This window comes from Polypterus senegalus, chromosome 13 (genome assembly GCF_016835505.1).
Source record: "Polypterus senegalus isolate Bchr_013 chromosome 13, ASM1683550v1, whole genome shotgun sequence".
Classification (NCBI taxonomy): Eukaryota; Metazoa; Chordata; class Cladistia; order Polypteriformes; family Polypteridae; genus Polypterus; species Polypterus senegalus.
In genome coordinates, this window is record NC_053166.1 from 25,951,569 (window position 1) to 25,971,525 (window position 19,957).

General features: G+C 43.1%; 1 protein-coding gene across 2 annotated transcripts in view; it reads right to left on the bottom strand.

The window, feature by feature from the left end:
* The window catches only part of spock1 (SPARC (osteonectin), cwcv and kazal like domains proteoglycan 1), a 605,301-nt gene that overhangs the window by 274,476 nt on the left and 310,868 nt on the right, over positions 1-19,957 (bottom strand). For both annotated transcript variants that reach the window (XM_039774114.1, XM_039774113.1), the window contains one exon: positions 18,685-18,730. In XM_039774114.1, coding sequence (XP_039630048.1) covers positions 18,685-18,730 — 46 coding nt within the window. The remainder of the gene's footprint in view (positions 1-18,684; positions 18,731-19,957) is intronic.

A 19,957-nucleotide genomic window follows, 5' to 3' on the forward strand; every position in this document is an offset into this window, starting at 1 on the left:
TTTCTTGATGACAGTCTAGAGCTAAAATGGCTGGACGGAAAAATATCAAACTCGAAACCTAAGTCTGGTATGAGATGACGATGGGCTGATTAGTTTTTGAACCAAAACGTGCAAGAGAAAGAGGTACTCTAGAGGAGGGGTGTCCAACTCCGGTCCTGGTGGGTTGCGGTGGCTAACCCTTTTCCTAATCAGTGACCAGTTTTCACTGCTAATTAACTCCTTTCCCCTACATTTTAATAGCCCTGTTTTAAGCATTCAGTCCTCTGAATTGATTCATTTCTTCATTAAATGGCAGCCAAACAGAAATGAGATGCGAGGCGAGCCAACAGATGACCAGCTAAATTAGAACGTCAAACTCCAGCCAGTTTCTTAATGAGAAGCCAGTTCTTGCTGTTAATTAAACCCGTCATTGAATATCAGGACTCGTCGCTGCTCTTATTCTGCCCCAGCAGACTGTTGATTTTCTGTTTTTTTCTAAGACCACCGTCAAGATGTTTTGGTGACCTGAGCAGACCAACATGACTGAGACCTTCACCTTTCTTTATTTTCAGGTTAGCTGTTAGTTGTTTTATGTCTCATTACTATTTGGCTGCTCATTAAGGAAAAAGAAACAACTAAGGCAGGGGTGGACAAAGTCATTCCTGGAGGGCTGCAGTGGCTGCAGGTTTTTGTTTCAACTCAATTGCCTAATAAGTAAAACTTCTGCTTCATTTTATTAGATTTTGAACCCTTCATGCCTATTCTAGTCTTAAACATCTATATTCTTGGTTTTTAGATGCCCCTCATTAGCGATAAGATACAAATGACAAAGGAAACCAGCATTTGTCCATTTAGCTTGTTTCCATTTACACCTCTGTGTGTTTTTCATGCACTGTTTGTTTTAATGAAATGCTTGGAAGGAAAGTGAAGGACTGAGAATTACTCATCCGTTTTAGGCCTCAAATCATTTGGATGATATTTTTAGAAAGGGGAAGAACATCTAGGATATGAGAATGACCTGACATGGCAGAGTTAAGGCACCGACAGGCCATGAAGTTATCTATCTGTGTCAATGGCCAGGTTTTTATTGCTTGTATATTTGCTGCCCTGTAATAAAAGTGAAAGGTAGGTAGAGCCATGCCACCTTCTGCCTTAGGTCTTTGTAGGGTTGCTCACAGGCCATGAAATTAAATTATTGGCAAGGATTGTTTTCTAATTCAGCATTTAGGTTTTGAACTAAAAACCTTGCAGCCACTGTGGTCCTCCAGGACTGATTTTGCCCTTTCCCTGCTCTAGATGAACCCTCAAATACCGTAATTCTGCAATTAATTATGAATTCTTCTCGTTGTGTTCACGTTCTTTCATAATCTCAAAAAAAAAATTTCAGGAGGTGAAACTTTAAAAAAAAATAAATTGTTATCCAGCGCAGTCACTGTGACGATTTCCTGAGAACGCAGGGAGATCCATGCAAATCCTTCAGGAAGAAGCTGAAAGTCCTTTAGTCCAGACACATTCAGGAGGGTCCCGAGCAGAAGAAGAGAGCTGGCCTGGCCCATCAATATGAAGAAGGAGATGATGATCCTTCCCAGCCTGAGGAATATTTAAGGAGTATTGGCAGCAGCAGGAGTGTTGCTCAAACTCTGAATAAAGCGTGCCTCACTGTTTTAATAAAGGATGAAATACTGGGGGCTGGCGACAATCACTCACAAGAGGGTCTTCTCTGCTATTTTCTGAATACTAATTTGATGTGAATTTATATTCTATTGGATATGAAAAGGCACTATATTCACTAAATGCTGACTGATTTCAATTGAAAATACAAAATTATTAACTAAGAGGCAACTGTTCAAGCAGCTCATTAAGACAAGCCAGGTTAAAAGCCTTGGTGCTGGAGTCAATAGCATATAAGAAACTCACTTCCGGCCATTGGCACACAATGCTGGATAAATGGGAGTTATTAAAATATTAAACAAAAGCATTAATCAAGCTGAGATTAGGAGCAAAATTGAGATGAATATGTAACTAATAATCCTAGTAGGCTGCAGGAATTCTGTACAAGGTGAGCATTGATCTTCATTAATCTTGGCCACCAAGCCACCAATACATCATCATCAATGCATTGTAATCAATGGATCAACACGCCTGTACTCCTGTAATGCAGGCTGTAATGGGCCTGCCACCCATTCAAACTTAGAGCCGGGCATTTTGATTAAATTATGGTTAAGATCACACTGACTAGTATCACAGAGTTGGTATTCTCAATAGATGAGCACATGGAAGCCCTTGAAGGAAGATCACAAATTCAGAATATGACTTACTACTTACTACTAGATGCCTGCTTTCCTTGATAGGCACTACAGTTGGTCCATAAGTATTTGGACAGGGACACAATTTTCACAATTTTGGGTCTGTACACCACCACAATGGATCTGAAATGAAGCGATCATTATGTGATTGAAGTGTACACTTTCTGCTCTAATTTAAGGGCTTTACCAAAAATATTGTATGAGCCATTTAGGATTGATAGACATTTTTCTGCATAGCCTCCCAACATCCCACCATTTCCAAGGGTTCAAAAGTACTTGAACAAACTAACATAATCATAAATATAATGATAATTTTCAATGTTTGGTTGAAAATCCTTTATAGTCCTTTATATCAGATTCAGTAGAAAATATCATTTTGAAATAATTCTTGACTTATTTAAAAAACTAGTTGTGCTACCCACCTAAGACAGTTTGAAATCAAAACAATCAACGCACATCTTAGTATTAACATTTGCTTTGTACCATCTATTGGGATGTATATTTGTAATGCAGGTAGGAATAACAATAAAATGCAATACTCCAAATGTTTGTGAATGACAAATGCAATTCCTGTGTTTCAGTTTTATGCTTTTTAATATGTAATTCATAAAAATAGTGTTAATATTTGTGACATGCCTTCTAGTGGAATGACAAACGCAATGCATTTCATCTTTACAAATATTTGTGATGCACCACCTGTTGGAATTACAAATGCAATGCCTATGTTTTAACGCTGCTGCCTCACAGTTAGGAGACCCGGGTTTCCTTCCCAGGTCCTCCCTGCGTGGAGTTTGCATGTTCTCCCCGTGTCTGCGTGGGTTTCCTCCGGGTGCTCCGGTTTCCTCCCACAATCCAAAGACATGCAGGTTAGGTGGATTGGCAATTCTAAATTGGCCCTAGTGTGTGCTTGGTGTCTGTGTGTCCTGCGGTGGGTTGGCACCCTGCCCAGGATTGGTTCTTGCCTTGTGCCCTGTGTTGGCTGGGATTGGCTCCAGCAGACCCCCATGACCCTGTAATTAGGATATAGCGGGTTGGATAATGAATGGATGGATGGATGCCTCTGTTTCTGTTTTATGCTTTTTAGTATGGAATTCGTAAAAGCAGCATTAACATTTGTGATGCGCCATCTGTTGGAATGACAAATACAATGCATTTCATTATTACAAATATTTGTGATGTGCCATCTGTTGGAATGACAAATGCAATGCCTATATTTCTGTTTTATGCTTTATAGTATGGAATTCATAAAAGCAGTGTTAATATTTCAGATGTGCCATCTGTTGGAATGACAAATGCAATGCATTTCATTATTACAAATATTTTTGATGCACCACCTGTTGGGATTACAAATGCAATGTCTGTTTCTGTTTTATGCAATTTAGTATGGAATTCATAAAAGCAGTGTTAATATTTGTAATGTACAATTTAGTATGGGGTTAATAATTGTAATGTTAATGTTTGTTATGTGCCATCTGTTGGAATGACAAATGCAATACATATTATTGCTACAAATGTTTGTCACTTTATTAAGTTTTGTTCTATAGTGAATTTTCCATGCTCAGAATATTATTGGAGGCATATTCTGAGCTGAAACGTGCCAGTCTCCCTCATTCTTAATGTTAGCTGAAGCAGAAACAACCCACATTGAGTATTTGCTACAAAACAGGCTTAATAATTTAGCTCACAGAATCAAGAATTTATTTATAATTCTACAAGTAGAATTGGGACACTGGACGGGATCCTGAAGTAATGCCTGCCCTTTCCTCAGAACCCCATTCCTTACATCTGTTTGACCATCACAGGCTGCCACAGTGGCTTGAGTCTGTCCTAGTCCTTTACAATTCAAGCGGGCAGGTTTGCCACACCCCTTTCTAGTATTGCTTGTATGTGGAGTTCTTCATCAATTGTCATCTCAAAGGTCAGTGCTGTGCCTGATATCACAGAGTCAGCTAATAAAAAGTGGATTAACAATTTTAAGATTTATACTGATTGAAACTAGAATTAAGGTTAATACTTCAACACTTCAGCAATGCCTTTTTATTGTCCAGATAGGAGAATGTTGTTGTTTAATCATTTTTGCTTTACAGAGATAAGCAAGATTGAGCTGATCCTTTCATTTCTTGACCAGTAACACGTAAGCAGGTGGCAAAAGAATACACAACACTCCAACTGTCCTCTATTGACAAAGAAAAGCCTCTGCCACAAATGTGTGGGGAATCCTAAGGCAGAAAACTCTGAGGAACTTCTCTCTTCCTACCTGGCACTTCGGTGCAACATGTCTTGAAAAAATCCATCACTCACATTTGGATTTTGTCCGTGATATTACAGTGTGAGAGCGGACTCTGATCAACACGGTTGTCAGCAGGACGTGACAGCGGGAAGTCGAGGCAGCAGACATGTGTGGGTCGTTCTGCCATGAAACACCTTCAGAGGATTGTAACAGGAAAACAAACTATTAAGTGACTACTTTTTATAAGTGAAAATCATTTTAAAAACAGTTCGATGTGTAATTTATGATTTTTTCAAGTCTAAACGATTAGTTTTTAAAATATGCCACATTTTTCTCTAAAATAGTGTGTGCTCTGTTTTTCATTTTAAACATTTGTCTCTCAAAATTTGGAGGTGATGGAGCAATTCTGCTGGCAGCACCCTCAGATCTACAAAAAAATGTAACAATTTTGATTGAAGTGATGATTTTTTTTTTATTCTGCAGACCAGAGTATTATTATTATTATTATTATGATGATGATGATGATGATGATGATGATGATGATTACCGGAGACAGTGATGTCGCATTTTGAAAAGCACATGGATGCAAGTAAGGGTCTTATTGGACTCTGTACCCATGACAATAGTGACCCCATGACAATAGAATAAACTGCAATAAAATAGGGAATGTGCAACAAGAGATGCTCAAAAAAGATCATTGCATCTTTTAGCTGATAGTAGTGCAGACTACAAGCCATTCATCTGAACCTTGAATCTTTATGTGAGAATAAAAAAGCAGCGTTTAACTGTCAGCCAGCAGCAGCTGCACATGTGTGGGTAACAAACAGATGGTGTAAGAGCCATTTGCTAGTTTTTTAAGTTATTGAATTGGTATATTCTAACTATTTCTAGCTTCTCTGACTACACCGCATAGTCAGTTAGTGACCTGCCTTGCCAGGTGTAAGGCATAGAGGGTTTTAAACCATGCCAAGTAACATGAAAGACAACCTGCTGCATTGAATGTGCAGCGCCGTACGTTTAAAACATACAGAAGAAGAAGTAAATCATTTTAAGCATATAAACAACTCAATTTTGGCAAGAAAAGTTTAGAGAAGAACCATTTTTTTCTAATGTTTGCCTTTTATTCTATGTGTGTAGCAACCTTTTTTCTTTATTCTTGTGTGGACTATTTGCTTTGAATTTTCACAAAATCTTTTAAAATCAACTTTTGGACTGAGAGATTTCCTTAGGCATGTGTTTTCCCCGTGCTTGAACCCACCTTACACACCTGCAGCTACACATGGGCATCATGTGAGGAAGCAGCTCTAAGTTGCCTTCACCCACACATAAAGAATGTGTGGCACAAGTGAACTGAAATAACAAAGAGGTGCCCTTCTATGATAACACACACAAGTTCATGACTTTTCCTTGCACATTGTCAGGGCCAGGGGCGACGACCCGGCCGAGACGCCCTGAAGGACCAGAAGAGGGTCTACGCCCACCCTGGATCACGTAGGGGCCTCCACCCTGGTTGCTTTGGGGGCCACGGGTAGAGGGCTTGGAAGCCCAACCCTGTAGAGGCCCGTGGTCAGCGCCAGGGGGCGCCCCGATGCCTTTGGAGCCCTGGACCTCAGCACTTCCGCCACACCAGGAAGTGCTGGGGAAGAGAAGTAGGGACACCCGGAGAGCTTCCGGGAATACAGCTGGCACTTCCGCCACACAGGGGCATGTCGGTGGGTGATTGCCGGAATTCACCTGGAGCACATCCGGGTGCTAATAAAAGGGGCCGCCTCCCTTGAGGCAGGACAAGGCAAGAGAAGAGAGAGTAAAGGCGGCCCGAAGAAGAAAGGTGTTGTGTGGCCAGGACTTTGGGGGGTTTGTGTGCACATAAGACTTTGTAAATATTGCAAATAAACGTGTGGTGGTGGAAAAAGAACAAACATGTCTGCCTGTCTGTGTCCGGGCCATGTTCACAGCATATAAGCATTTATTTAATTAGGAGAGATGCACATTTACGATATGTGCTGACTTATCTTTCTCATTGTTCTGCTTGATAGTGTCTGCCATATTAATTTACCATTTAGTGTTGTAGAAGGAGAAGGGGCATCCCGGATGAGACAGATAAAAAGCCATTACCCGGATGGGCGGCCTGTATGACGACACAGACAGACTGGACGGCAGAGCAAAAACATCACTTTGTACCCAGCTGGTACAAGTTAATGGAGGGACCAGTAGAAGCTAAGAGTCAGAAGCAGTTCCTTACCCCATACGCCAAGTAGCAGTGGTCCCCATGTGGAAACCCAGCTAGGACAACCAGAGAGGTGCTTGGGAGGAGGTATGGTATAGCAGGTCCACAGCTCACGTCAAGAGGCCAGTTTTAAATAAATAATTGCCGCAATTGCAGCTTACCAATGGGGAGTGGTGGTTGAGTGGATGAAGCAGTTCCAGGGGAATTCGTGGTGTGGGCATTTCACACCTAAGTGCACAGGGGAGAAACTGTCCACATCCGTAATTGATCCCGGGGCTGCTGATTGCTACAGCTGCCACGTCCTTTTTATAAATAGAAGCACAAACTGGCTAAAAGGAGGAAAAAGAAAAGAAAGATGGAGGTTGTGGAGTGAGAAAGTAAGCAGGAAGCAGTGTGGAAAGAAGCGGTGTGAGCAAACGAGCACATGTGCTCGCAGGCAGGGAGGCAGCTGGACAGTGAACCCAAGCAGGGGTGTTTGGCCGACACTCGGTGGGGCAGAAGGAAGCGGTCGCTCCAGCTGAGCGATCAAGTAGCTGGAGCGACCAGAAGAAGGATGGCTGGCCGCGTAAGGCCGAGAAGGCAGCGGGAGTCGGGAGGCTTGGGAGATGGATTCCCCAGCATGGGAGTCCTGGCCGTTGGGCAACCTAAGTCTAGGTCTGGGGAGAGTGCTGAACCGAAGCCAGAGATCGGGAAGCCTCCAGACCAGAAGGAAGAAGGAAGGACAGCTGCAGGCAGAGTGGCTCTCCTGTTACGAAGCCTGGATAGGGAGAAGCGTGGGGGTCACTAGTTAAAGAATGCACCAGGCTTGTTTCTAAAGAGACTGCTTCCAGCATTGTTTTAACCTCATTTTAAGGGATTGTTGTTTTTTCTATTTATTGGTTTTTACCTCCATGTTTCAATTTTATGGGATTATTTATTGAAAGATTTGAATCACTGCACTGAACATTGTTTTTGACTGTTGTTTTAATAAAAGCACTTGACACTTTTTGCACCATCCCCTTGCTCTATTTGTTGTCCTCACTGCCGTGATCATCGGTGACATTACTGATGGTGTTGGGTTCAAGGGCTCCTGGACAGACGATGGGAGCATGCAGCGAACCCGCATAGTCACAGGAGGACTCCAGAAGTGCAGTTCTGTTGGGGTCCATGGGGGATTGGGTTGCTGTCAGGGCAGGACATCCCTACTTTCCTTATGGCCCAGAAGACAGAGTGTGGCACCAGAAGCATTCCTAAGTCTAGCATTAAAATGGAGCCCACTGCCTTACACAGTCCATCACAGAATTGGCTCCAACACAGGAAGCAGAGGGTAATGGGGCAAGGAACCTTATCAGAAATGGCTGATGTTCAACGTTTGTCTTTCACAGTGTTCAGTGCTGGTTCTTTTTCTCTTTTTAATATATATGAGGGGTGTGTATAGGAATATTAAGAAGCAGCTGGTTAAGTTTGCAGATGATACCAAGCTAAGGTGAACTGGAATTTGATGAAGGAGGAGAAAGGGTATCCTGGATGAGACAGATAAAAAGCCATTACCCGGATGGGAGGCCTGTATGACGACACAGACAGAATGGAGGGACCAGCAGAAGTTAAGAGTTGGGAGCGGTTCCTTACCCCCATACGCCAATTGTTAGTGGTCCTCATGTGGGAACCCAGCTAGGACACCCACAGAGGTGCTTGGGAGGAGGTGTGGTATAGTGGGTCCACAGCTCACGTCAAGAGGCCAGCTTTAAATAAATAATTGCCACGATTGCGAATCATCACAGAGAGGCTTGGACTGCATACAGGCTTGGGCAGATGTGTGGCAGATGAAATTTAATGTCAGTAAATGTAAAGCATTACATGAGGGAAATAAAAATGTTAGGTTTGAACACACAATGGGAGGTCTGAAAATCAAGAGTACACCTTATGAGAAGGATTTAGGAGTCGTAGACTCTAAGCTATCGACTTCCCAACAGTGTTCAGAAGCCATTAAGAAGGCTAACAGAACGTCAGGTTATATAGCACCTTGATGTGTGGAGTACAAGTCCAAGAAGGTTCTGCTCAAGCTTTATAACATACTGGTGAGGCCTCATCTTGAGTCCTGGATGCAGTTTTGGTCTCCAGGCTACCACAATGACAAAGCAGCACTAGAAAAAGTCCAGAGAAGAGCGATACAGGGGATGAATTATGAGGAAAGATTAAAAGAGCTTTTAAGCAAAAGAAGATTAAGAGGAGACCTGATATGAAGTGTTTAAAATTATGAAGGGAATTAGTCCAGTGGGTCAAGACAGTGACTTTAAAATGAGTTCATTCAGAACACGGGGACACACTAAAGGGTAAATTTCACACAAACGTTACACAGAGGGCATTAGGCGTGTGGAATAAGTGACCAAGTTGTGTGGTAGGCAGTTGGACTTTAGGGACTTTTAAAACTTGACTTAATGTTTTTTTTAGAAGAACGAAGTGGGTAGGACTGGCGAGTTTTGCTAGGCTGAATGGCCTGTACTCTTCTAGATTGTTCTAATGTTCTAATGTCATATACCCCAATGTGTGTGTCTTACAGTAATGAAGGAAAACCAGAAGACCTGAAGAAACCCTTCTACATAAAGGATCAACGTGCAAACTCTGTACTGGAGGGGACGTGTAAAACTGCAATGAATAAATGAAAAGCAAACTAAATAAAAAATGAAAATCTGCCAATCATTCCTGTATGAGAGACACTGTGAGCTCTGGGGCAGAAGTCAAGGACCCCCAAGTTTGACTGGTAGGCTATTTTTCAAAGAGGTTTCCACAAAGACAGAGGTGACACAGAATAGGAAGCAAATTTAATTTGTTGAGGAAAAGAAGGAAAGACGAGTGGGCATGAAGGCATCCCTGCTCGGCTGAAAGCCGGAACTATTGATCCGTTGCTCCCATAGACAAGGCGTAATCGATAAAATGAAATGGAGAATCTTCGAGTCGACAAAATTCAGAGCGGCAACTGCTTATGACAATTAATCTTAAAAGGATGAGGGGGCGATGGGATGCATGATCCCTAAAATGAGAATTCTTTGAGAAGCGTCTCTTGGCCAAATGACAACGGGCTTAAAACAACCCCAGTACTTTGTCACACTTGAATCGTCGGCCTGGCATCCGAAACGTTTGACGCCCACTGTAATCTTCCTGCAGAAATCGAACGCGGAGGACGGGTGGCATTAGCCAGCAACTGAAATGTGAGTGGGGTGCTTCTTTTTAACCCGCTTCGTTACCTGTAGGGATCACAGAAAGGGGCACATTGACAACAGATGAGTGATTCTGCAAAACAGGCAAAAAAAAAAACCAAATGATTGCCACCAGGGGGCAGAAACGAGCAAAGCAGAAAGACAAAAGAAGTGAACTGCCAGTTCCACATCAGGTGTCACAATGGAGGATTTCAAAGGTGAACTGTTTATGGAAGGCGCACAAGTGTTCTCTGGCAGGGTCCCAATAAACGTCTCGGGGGAGGTGGACGCTGACGGCCATGACAGCTTCAGCTGCATCGATCTGCCGTTTAATTAAGGTGATAAAAGAGCCCCGAGCGGAACCATGAATAAAAGTCGATAGCTTATTAAGAAACAAAGAGCATCTTCCAGACTGAACTCTCTCACCGTCTTCTTCAAATTGACAGCTGTCACTCAGGTTTGGGTTTTCACTCGCTGGAGTGGCAGAGTGGCAGAGTGCCAAGGCTGAAATGTCAGACGAGGCCTACGATCGAACCGCTGCAGCCATACTCAAGGCGCTGTCCGCCCTGTCATCCCTCAATATTTCTGTCTTTGGCATACTTTATCTAGCAGGATGTGCGCTCATCCACGTGTCGCAAAACTGCCAGCCTTCTGGGCTCCATTTTCCAAAATCAAGATGTAAACAACTTTAAGCCAGGTGGACGTAAATTTAAAAAGACAGACGAGAAAGCAAGCAGCAGAGACGGTGATGCCGGAAGCGCCAGCAGCTCCTCGTCAGCCTGGCTGCAGTGTCTTGACACTCACATGGGTGCAAAGGAGCTCGAGAGAAGCTGCCGGCTGGAGGGTCTTACACCACGAGGACAGCAGGCCCACCTCTGATCAGTCAGAAGGGCCATGACGGCCTTTCATTCCCCTTCACCTTCATCGGAAATTTCTGACTGTCTGCCACATCAAGAGGACTCGCCCAACGGGAGTGACGCCTGAAAGCAGAAATGATTGAATATGACGGGGCGCATACTTGGTGAAATTCAGATAATGGGAATGTGCAGGGAGTAAACTCGGCGATAAGCCAATGTCCATTATACTGCTCTGTGAGAGCAACATGGCGACAAACTGGTTAGTGTCGCTGCCTCACACCTGCATCGACGGAGTGGTGGCTCTAAGGCTAGGGATTTGCATTGGTAATCAGAAGGCTGCCAGTTTGAATCCCATAAACACCAATAGAGACTCTGCTCTGCTGGGCCCTTGACCAAGGCCCTTAACCTGCGATTGCTCCTGTGGTGTTATGGGTCCACAGCTCGTTGAGCAAAGGCCATTCATTTTAAATAAATAATCGACGCGCTCGCGGCTTAGCGAGGAGTCGTTGGGCCATAGCGAGTCGTGGGACGATCCGTAGGGTGTGGGCGTTTCTCACCGAGTGCACAGGTGAGGAACTGCCCACATTCGTGATTGTCCCATGGCTAATGCTGCAGCTGCTGTGGCCCTCGTCATTTTAAAAAGCGCGAGTCGGTTGTGAGGGGGAAAAAAATGGAGAGAGAAAGGAAAGGAGAGGACGGAGGTTACCGGGAGCAGGAGAGGAAGCAGGTCGGTGAAAGAGAGAGAGAGCGAGCGAAGAGCGAGCGGACGGGCGAGCGAATGAGCGCTCATGGACAGCTGCGTGGAAGCTGGGTGTTAGGCCGACACCCAGGTGTTTGTGTTGATGTCGCTCCCGCTGAGCGATCAGGTAGCGGGAGTGACCAAGGGAAGGCGACTGGCTGCAGAGAGGCCATGGAAAAGGCAGCGGAAGTCGGGAGACTTGGTGCTGGAATCCCCAACGTGGGCGACCTGGCCGTTGTGGTAAACCAAGTTCTCCGGGACTGGGATGAGTGCCATACCGGAGCCAGGGATCGGGAGGTCTCCAGTCTCATGTGTGTGTAGAAGAGGGCAGCTGCAAAGAGCGTCTTGCCCGCTGCTAAGCCCTAACGGGATAGGCAGGTGAGACGCTAACAGAGACGCTAAGAAACGTTACACCGGATTTGTTCTTTTAAAGATTGCTTCCTGTAAAAAACATTTAACCTCGTTTTAAAGGATTGTTTTTTCTTATTATTTTAACCTCCACGTGTTCTTTTAATGGATTATTTATTGAATGAACTGCACTATTTATTGGAACACTGTTTTTGTTTTGATGGACAGTTTTTAATAAAAGCACTATTGCACTTTTTGCACCACCCCTTGCTCAATTGTTTATTTGCCTCCACTGACTAGCTCCCTCGGTAACATTATCGACGGTGTTGGGTTCAAGTGCTTCCAACAGCCATGGGAGTGTGGAACCTGAACCCACATCGTCACAGCTCCATCCTGGGTATGACGTTAATCTGCATCCAGCCTTGCATGTAGGCCCTCCAAAACATGGCAGAATTGGCACTCCAGCCACCATAAAAAAAACTCACACTGTTCAGTGTGGTGCTGAGGTGTCACCGGTCACATGGCTGCACTCGGGTCCTAATCTGGTATCTTGAGGTGGTTTGTCATGTGGCGGGTTCAGCAATGCGCTGTATGATCTGTGCTCCTAACCTCCTCACGCCTGCAGGGTCTGACCCAAAGGTGTTTGCACATTCTGCCTGAGCGGTTTTCTCGGGAAAACTCCAGTTTCCTCTCACGTCTGAGGTTAATCGGTGTATCTAAGCCTTGAGCATGGGAAAAGCGCTATATACTGTATATACTGCTCAAAATAATTAAAGGACTGCTTTTTAATGAGAGTATAGCATCAAGTCAATGAAACTTGTGGGATATTGATCTGGTCAGTTCAGTAGCAGAGGGGGTTCTTAATCAGTTTCAGCTGCTTTAGTGATATTGAAATTACCAACAGGGGCACTAGAGGGGCAGCAAAGAGACGACCCCTAAGAACAGGAATGGTGTAACAGGTGGAGGCCACTGTCATTTATCCCTCCATTTTTCACTCATTTTGTATTTAGCTACGGTCAGTGTCACTACGGGCAGCATGAGGTGATGCCTGGACCCTGCAGAGTTTGGTGGCACAGTTAGTCCAACTTCTCCAGGATGGCACATCAATACATGCCAGTGCCAGAAGGTTTGCTGTGTCTCCCAGCACAGTCTCAAGGGCATGGAGGAGATTCCAGGAGACAGGCAGTTACTCTAGGAGAGCTTGACAGGGCCCCTCATAGAAGGTCCTTAACCCATTAGCAGGACCGGAGGACAGGATGAGCGCTGCCAGAGCCTACAAAATGACCTCCAGCAGGCCACTGGTTTGAATGTCTCTGACCAAACAATCAGAAACAGACTTCATGACTTCAGACTTCAATGTCCTCCAGTGGGCCCTGTGCTCACTTCCCACCTGGAGCCATGGAGCTCAATTGGCATTTGTCATTGAATACCAGAACTGGCAGGTCCACCACTGGCGCCCTGTGCTTTTCACAGATGACAGCAGGTTCACCCTGAGCACATGTGACAGACATGAAAGGGTCTGGAGAAGCAGTGGAGAATGTTATGCTGCCTGTAGCATCGTTCAGTATGACCGGTTTGGTGGTGGGTCAGTGATGGTCTGGGGAGGCATATCCATACAGGCTAGACAACAGCACCTTGACTGCCATTAGGTATCGAGATGACATCCATGCACCCATTGTCAGACCCTATGCTGGTGCAGTGGGTCCTGGGTTCCTCCTGGTGCACGACAATGCCCAGCCTCATGTGGCGAGAGTATGCAGACAGTTCCAGGAGGATAAAGGAATTGATACCAATGACTGGCCCCCACGCTCACCCATCTGACCTCAATCCAATAGAATACCTGCTTCACCCTCACTGCTATGCCAGCCCATGTGTGCCATCCATTAAGTAGCACATATTCCTGAATGCAAGATAAGATAGCAAAAAGACTGATTAAATAATTAGATAATTTAGACACAAGACTGAGCCATTTATTTTTAAAACTGCTTGGAATGAAAACCCGTAGCCTTAGTGGTACCCCAGGACTGAACATGGAAACCTCTGCATGGTACACTGAGTGTGCCTTTTATGACACTAATCAACAGAAAAGGTACCTCTAGTACAGTAATTATAGTGAGGGTTTCACTTATTTCGCTTGGCCTCCATTCATTTCAGCAGATTTTAAACACTCCCTGCCTCATTCATTTTGCCTACTGCATGGTGCTTGTCGACAGGGGGTTTTCTTCAGGTCCTCTGGTTTTCCTCCCACATTGGCAAACTCACAATTTGGGGTAACTGACATAATAAGATAAGTGTGGATGTGTGCCGTGAGGTATGGCTGTAACATGGATGTATGGAGTCGGGTTCAAGACATGCAATGCCCAAAGTGGAGCAGGTGAAGGCGCCAAACAGCACGTGCACTGAAGAGAGAGCAGCGGGTAGGAGCCCACGCTGATACAGCGCACCGACCCAGAATCATTAGCAGGCGTATCTGTTCATGATGATTGTAAGTGTCCAGCTTTTAAAAGCCACTGAATGAAAATTAACAGCCCAGTATGGCAAATTAACATCTTTGCTCTAAATACACGAATTTTAACTTCAACTCAAATTACATTTCTTACAAAAAAGTATTCACCCCCTTGGACCTTTTCACATTTTATTGTTATAGAGCGTACAATCACAGTGGATTTAATTTGACTTTTTTTTTTTTACAGAGTCAACAGAAACACTCTTTAAAATCAAATGAAAACAGATTTCTGCAAAGTGGACTAAGTTAATTCCAATTCTAAAAAACAAAGTAATTGATCACAAACTGATTCACCTCCTCCAAGTTAGTGTTTAGTAGATGGCAGCCATGACAGCCTTTGGCCTCGATGCACAAATCTCTCTCTCTCTCTTACTCCATCATCTTTACACATCTGGACACTGCACTTTAAACCCATTCTGTTTTACTAAACTGCTCCAGGTCTGTTAGGATCGAGAGCCAGCCACAAAATCTTCACTGAACTGAGATCTGGACTCTGACTCGGCCACCCCAGGACATTCACATTGCTGTTTGCTTGGGCTTCTTGTCCGACTGGAAAACAAATCTCCCAAGCCACAGGTTTCTTGAAGACTCCATCAGGCTTTCCTGTAGAATGTCCTTGTATTTTACACGATTCGTTTCAGCCTCAAAAGCTGTTTAGGACCTTCTGTAGGGAATTCAGTGTGACTCAGTGTTGTATAACAATACACTGTGAAGACTTCCAAAGGGGGTGAATATGTTTTATATAAGCACTTTATATACGGCAATTGACTCTTAACATTTTATTCATATAAGAAATTGACTGTAAAATGATGTTTAGCACAGTGAATTGAAACTGCAGCCTTCTATTATCACAGAAACACGAAGGACATTGGTATGAGTTGGCACTTCTCTGGCATACTCTTCTTACATGGGCACTTAACCCTAGCTCTCACCCTAACCCTTCCTTTATCTGTTCATTTACAGAGCCTAATAGATAGATAGACAGATAGATAGATAGATAGATAGATAGATAGATAGATAGATAGATAGATAGATAGATAGATAGATAGATAGATAGAAGTGAAAGACACTATATAATAGATAGATAGATAGATAGATAGATAGATAGATAGATAGATAGATAGATAGATAGATAGATAATTTAATTTTAAAATGACCTTTATTATGAACATTAACAATATACACAGTCATAAGATAAACAGCCCCAATATTCAAGATAAACAAAAAGTAAATATCAGACAACTACCACTACTCCCCCTTTACACTCCTCCTACTCCGCACATTAATAAGAAAATCAAAACAATTGACAGTTCATTATGATACAAATACTACCACTACTCCCCCTTTACACTCCTCCTACTCCGCACATAAATAAAAAATTAACAATTCATTATAATACAAAGACCACCACTACTCCCCTCTTTACACTCCTCCTACTCCGCACATTAATAAAAAATTGACAGTTCACTATGATACAAAGACCACATGTCGCTGAACATTTCTAAATTGTTTGTTAGTTTATGGTACATGAATTGAGTTTTAGTCGACTTTTAATTAAAACTTTGAACAGCAGCAGAGCGTCGGTCCCCATGAGGTTTTTCTCTTTATTCCTCCTTGTTTTTAGGATTGCCAACTTGGCCTGTCCTAAGAGGAAATTCCCAAGAACAGACTTATTCCTATTTTTGATTATAGTTAATACCAAAGATAAAGTTAATTTTGAGAGACCAAAACCAAAACCACTAAGAATTAAATCCAAGAAAATAAACAAAGGCCTCAGCCGTTCACAGTGAATGAACATATGAAAGATGGTCTCCCTTGTGTCACAGAACGGGCACTGGTCAGTCTCTGAAGCGTTAATTATATTCAGAAATGAGTTTGTGGCCAAGGCCGAGTGCATTATCCTCCACTGCAGATCCCCAAGTCTTTTCTGTAAAGGGAGTTTATAAAAAGCTCTCCATGAAGGTGTTATGTTCTCTGAGACCTGCAGTTCTTTCCTCCACAAAGTATCTGGCAACCCTTTCAGTTGGTTATAAAATGTCACTTTGACACACAGTTTATAAAGTTCTTTTTTGTTAAACAGTTCAAAGTCTTTCTCGACCAGAGTCCCAAATCTGAGAAGGTGTCCAGGTCTGTCAGTGTGGTCAGTGACGGTGGTCTTACAATGATGGTGGGTGATGTCATCTCTGCTTCTGGTGTCCCTCACCTGTGAAGTACTCGTCACACAGTGAACTCGCTCCTGACCTCCGCAGTGCTGTTTGTACTTGACTGTGAAAAATGTCAACCAAGCGCACTGATCTGATCCCCAGGACTGTCGCTAGGTGGGCAGGGGTGTGCCAGCACCTCATATTTGTATTAAATAAATGTCTTATTTTTAAAATTCTTTTGTTTAAAAGAATTGATACGAATGAGTCAGAAAATAATAACGAACAATCTAAAAGAGGATTCCAGACTAAAGGTTCTTCCAAGAACCAAAAAATACTTTCCAGATTTAGCCTGGTCCTTCTGAACTTTCTGTGCCAAACCTGAAGTGCAGATTTATAAAATTCCGGCAGGTCAGACCCAACAACGTTGGCAGAATGTAATAAAAAAAAATGTTCAGCAAAATTTAAATTCCTTACCCCACGAAATAAGGTAAAGGCCAGCTGTCTCCATGGTAGGTGCTCAGGGCCGTATAAGAGCCGATGTAATGCCTGTAACCTAAAGGCCTCCATCTTGCTCACCAAGTCAATGAGTCCCTGACCGCCCTCTTCTACAGGCAGATACAGGACACTGCGCTTTACCCAATGCAGGCCATCCCAAAAGAAATCTAAAAGTATTGCCTGGATGTTATATAATAGATAGATAGATAGATAGATAGATAGATAGATAGATAGATAGATAGATAGATAGATAGATAGATAGATAGATAGATAGATAGATAGATAGATAGATAGAAGTGAAAGGCATTATATAATAGATAGATAGATAGATAGATAGATAGATAGATAGATAGATAGATAGATAGATAGATAGATAGATAGATAGATAGATAGATAGATAGATAGATAGATAGATAGATAACATTGTTTGTCTCCAAGTGGAAATTAACCATTCACAGCAGCTCAAGATAAATGTCAGTTTTATAATAAACACCAACTCCCCAAACACACATAAGACCTTTGAACGTTTGGCTTAGATAATAAGAGAATCGCTGCCATCTGATAATGGACTTGTAGGTTTGTTATTCCCACAACATACAGGTGGCATTAGGTGGCAGGTGGTATTGTAGATGGCAGTATGATTGGGTCAGACTTTCCCAATTGTACCACAGGTTTATATTTAAAGGCATTAATATTTAAATAGAGCATATCCAGCTTGTTGTGTCTACAAATTTAGCAATCCTCACGTTTCTCATGAAGCAAGATTTTGCCCATCTTGTTTAGCTGGCTGAAAGTTGCGAGTGATTTCATTCTAGCTGAGCTCACTGCTCTTATTGCCACCATGGAGTCACAGACACTTGAAGGCAGAGCTCCGTTATGTTGACCGAAGAGATGAGATGACTTGCTGTCTAACCTCGTATCAAGCACACCTGAGTGTTGCCCTGACGTAGAGGACTGGATTCCTGAATGGTGTAGTCAGGTTGTTACCTATGCAGCAAGTTCTGATAAGATGCTGAAGTGCTGAAGTTAGAGTGGACAAGAATTTCTTGCAAGGCTGCTGACTTTTCAAGAGCAGTTGAAATTTCCTTTGGGCTCAAATACTACAGTCAGGAATCACAAGAATCGTGTTCTGTCTGCAAACTGGCAGATAAACTTTTGAGAAAAAACCAGGAGGTGTACAGGAAAAAAAACAAAAGAAAGCATAAAACGAAACAAACCAAAGCCTAATACAAGAGATAATAATCATAGTTGAGAAAACAGCAGGGTCAAAACCAAAAGTATACGTGAGAAAAGGGTACAAAGACAAACTTTGAAAATTTCATAGAAGACGTATCTGCAGATCAGATAAGGATTTGCACCAATAGCTGCCCTTTTATCCCATCATGTCAATTACCCATTGGTCTCAACCTCAGAGGCCACGCCCCTAGCAACACTGGAGGTGGACCAAACTACAGAAGAAACACTGGTGGCCATGATGGACCCAAATTTTTACCAAATCATGACAAGTTGTAGCTTCAGCCAATCAGACTGACCAAGTGGTGCTCAGAGACGGCTCTTCCCTCAGCTTCACCCACCTCACCACCGTCCATGCAGCCACCCCTCCATCATGCAGATGCCTACAACCCCACTTTAACCGTTTCTTCTCCTTAACATCCCACAGCCGGCTTTCATTCATACCTTGATCAAATGGCTTCCCTGGGTTCCAGTTTCTGAAGTAATCATCCTGTAAGTTAAAGAGAGAGACAAAGAGAAAGCGTCACATCTTTGTTTGTCATGCAGCTTCATTTTTAAACCAGCAAGCACATCATTTAAAAACAGAAGTAGACACCCACTGGAAATATGCATTTTAAGTGTGGCAAAGGTCCACTCTGGGTAACTTTCCACTGTTATGTAGCACCTTCCATTATTAGACAAGCTAATTCATGTTATCTGAGTGGCAGGATGGTACATGAATGGCACTGCCCACCTGGCAGTGATGAATGGCACCGGGCTGCCTCACAGTGAAGCCTCAGTGTTGGCTGCCCTTCTCATTTCATCCTAACTGCACATTCAATGACAGCCAAGAGCATCTTGTATTTATTTATTTGTTTGTTTGTTTGTTTGTTTGTTTGTTTATTTATTTATTTACAAGGCCAGCAAGAATGAGAATTGCCGTAAACTTCTCAAAAGACCTACAGAAGAGAGTTTCACTTTAGTCATTTCCATTTCTGAAGGAATCCCTGGCACTGGCTTCTAGGAATAAATGAGATCATCTCGTCATGATTGCCTGGATGTGCGCGTGCCAAGCAAATTTCTGAGCATTTAGACAAGTGGCGGAAAATGAAACAAGAAGACCAATTGTACAGAAAAAAAAAAGGAAAAACCACAGCGACAGGCATTAATACATTTTGTCACTTGAACTGAGGCACCCCTGAGATCCGCACCTTCTCCGTGACACATTACTAAAGAAGCAGAACAACAGCCACTTACAGATAAAAGTACGGCGACAATATAATAGACAATCTAGACAAGAAGATTACCTGCCCTTCTACCAAGTTTGGTATCATCTGCAGACTTAACCAGCTTGTTCTTTACATTTCAGATCATTGATGTGCATTAAAAACAGCAGTGGCATCCCTAGCACTGTCCTCTTAGAGACAACGCTGCTAAAGGAGAGGTTTGGTATTCTTCATAATCATGGTATATACAGGGAGATTCATTCAAAAAAGGCCGTGAATATTCTGCAATAATTCTCACAGGACGAAGCAATCCGAACCAAAAAAAATACGCTCTATACCGTGACATACGTGTAATCAATTGCTTTACATGTGATGCTGGAAGTGATTTCCGTTTTATGACACATTTTGACGTGATGCTCCATGTTCCTGAATGTATTGACAAGCGTCTCTAACAGCAGCAATTTCACCTTGGATATTTTCCTTCAAATCTTCCACAGTGCGAGGCTTGTTCT